This window comes from Rhea americana, unplaced genomic scaffold (assembly GCF_003343005.1).
Source record: "Rhea americana isolate MKP2758 unplaced genomic scaffold, rheAme1 scaffold_1065, whole genome shotgun sequence".
NCBI lineage: Eukaryota > Metazoa > Chordata > Aves > Rheiformes > Rheidae > Rhea > Rhea americana.
In genome coordinates this window covers 2,572-3,919 of record NW_028185112.1, presented here as the reverse complement: position 1 = coordinate 3,919, position 1,348 = coordinate 2,572, and the positions used below count along the sequence as shown (strand labels likewise).

At 51.0% G+C, this 1,348-nt stretch overlaps 1 protein-coding gene across 1 annotated transcript in view; it reads right to left on the bottom strand.

Annotated features, from left to right (window-relative positions):
• Positions 1 to 1,269, bottom strand: part of LOC146601248 (cytochrome P450 2D3-like) — a gene marked incomplete at its 3' end in the record, with an annotated part of 3,826 nt that extends 2,557 nt beyond the window's left edge. The window contains exons 1-2 of the mRNA XM_085309567.1: positions 861 to 1,269; positions 497 to 536 (exon numbers count right to left, since the gene is read on the bottom strand). Coding sequence (XP_085165693.1) covers positions 497 to 536; positions 861 to 1,073 — 253 coding nt within the window. The remainder of the gene's footprint in view (positions 1 to 496; positions 537 to 860) is intronic.
• Between the last annotated feature and the right edge of the window lie 79 nt (positions 1,270 to 1,348).

Below are 1,348 nucleotides of genomic sequence, written 5' to 3'. Positions count from 1 at the left end.
TTATTTTGGTCTGAAAGGCTAGGCAAGTTTTGAGTCCCTCAGTCTGTTCTGTTAGAAGGAAATACTGATGATAAAGTAATACGTGTTTTCTTTTATACACGTTTGTTCCCAAAGATCTGCCCAGAGGCCAGTTCTCAGCAAGTCAGTAGGAAAAGGCAGTTCCATGCTGGAGTTTCAGGGCAAGGAATATATATACATACATATATATATACACACATACATATATATATGTATGTATATTTATATAGCCAGCTGCAAGCTGTGCTGAAAAGATAAATCCTGACTTTGAATAAGAATGTTACAGAGATTTTGTGCATTGCTGCCAGGGCAAATGCCACAACAGATCCCTTTATTGGAACTGTCACGAGCCTGTGGGCGTGCTTAGGCAACCCACAGGGAATTGCCACTCTTTTAGCCAGGTCCCAAACCCGGAGCTATTTGGTCCCTTGCCCCTGCTTGTCCATCTCTCTGTTCCCTTGCCCCTACACCTGGCCACTTGTTAATTTGGGGCCCCAGTGATGAGCCAACATCACCCACTGTGGGGGTAAAACAGCATCTCTCACTGAGCTCCCACAAGCATTTGAAGATGGAGGCTGGCAAGCGCTGGTGTGGGGTTATTTGTTTATCTGTACGGGGCTCTGACTTGCTCAGTCCTGGACTTTGGAGAGGGCATTGCTCTTTGATTTTGTGCAAGAGTGAGAGCTCCTGCCTCTGATCGGATCACGCCTGGGCATCTCCTCCCCTCCCGGGCCCATGGCCATTTGAGGGGCTCTTTGTCACAGATTCACTCCCTGGGACCCCAGCTGCACYCAGCCCCTTGCGGGTCCCTGGGGCTGTTCCTGGTAGGATCTAGGGCTCACCTGGTTTAAGGAGAGGTGCGGGCTGCKGAAATTGATATGCAGCATGGTCCCAATGAAGGGCAGGGAGGTTGGGCCTGGGGGATAGYGGCTCCACTTCTTCCTGCGCATCATGAAATCCAGAAGTAAAGTGAAGACTGTGAGAAAAATTCCCAGGGTGGAGATGTTGTTCCAGCAGGTTGACAGCTGGGACCCCAGCCACAGAAGCAACGCCATTTCCTAGCCTGTCTGCTCCTYGGTCTTCCTTTTTTGACCCAGGACTGTTTCTGCCTCTCACTCTCCTCTTCCCCTGCTTTCACTCCTTTCCAGAGGTAGCTGTCCTCTTTGCCTTGCTTTCTCTCTCTTTCCCACCCGTTTTTCCCTCTGTCTTTCTGCTCCCTTCTCCCCGCAGTTGGTGGCCTGTGACTATGAGGCTTGGCCTAAACCCCAGGCTCCTCCTCTTGCTCAGATCAGCCCTGGGGGAGTGGTGATGAGGATCCCTCCTCCTCCTC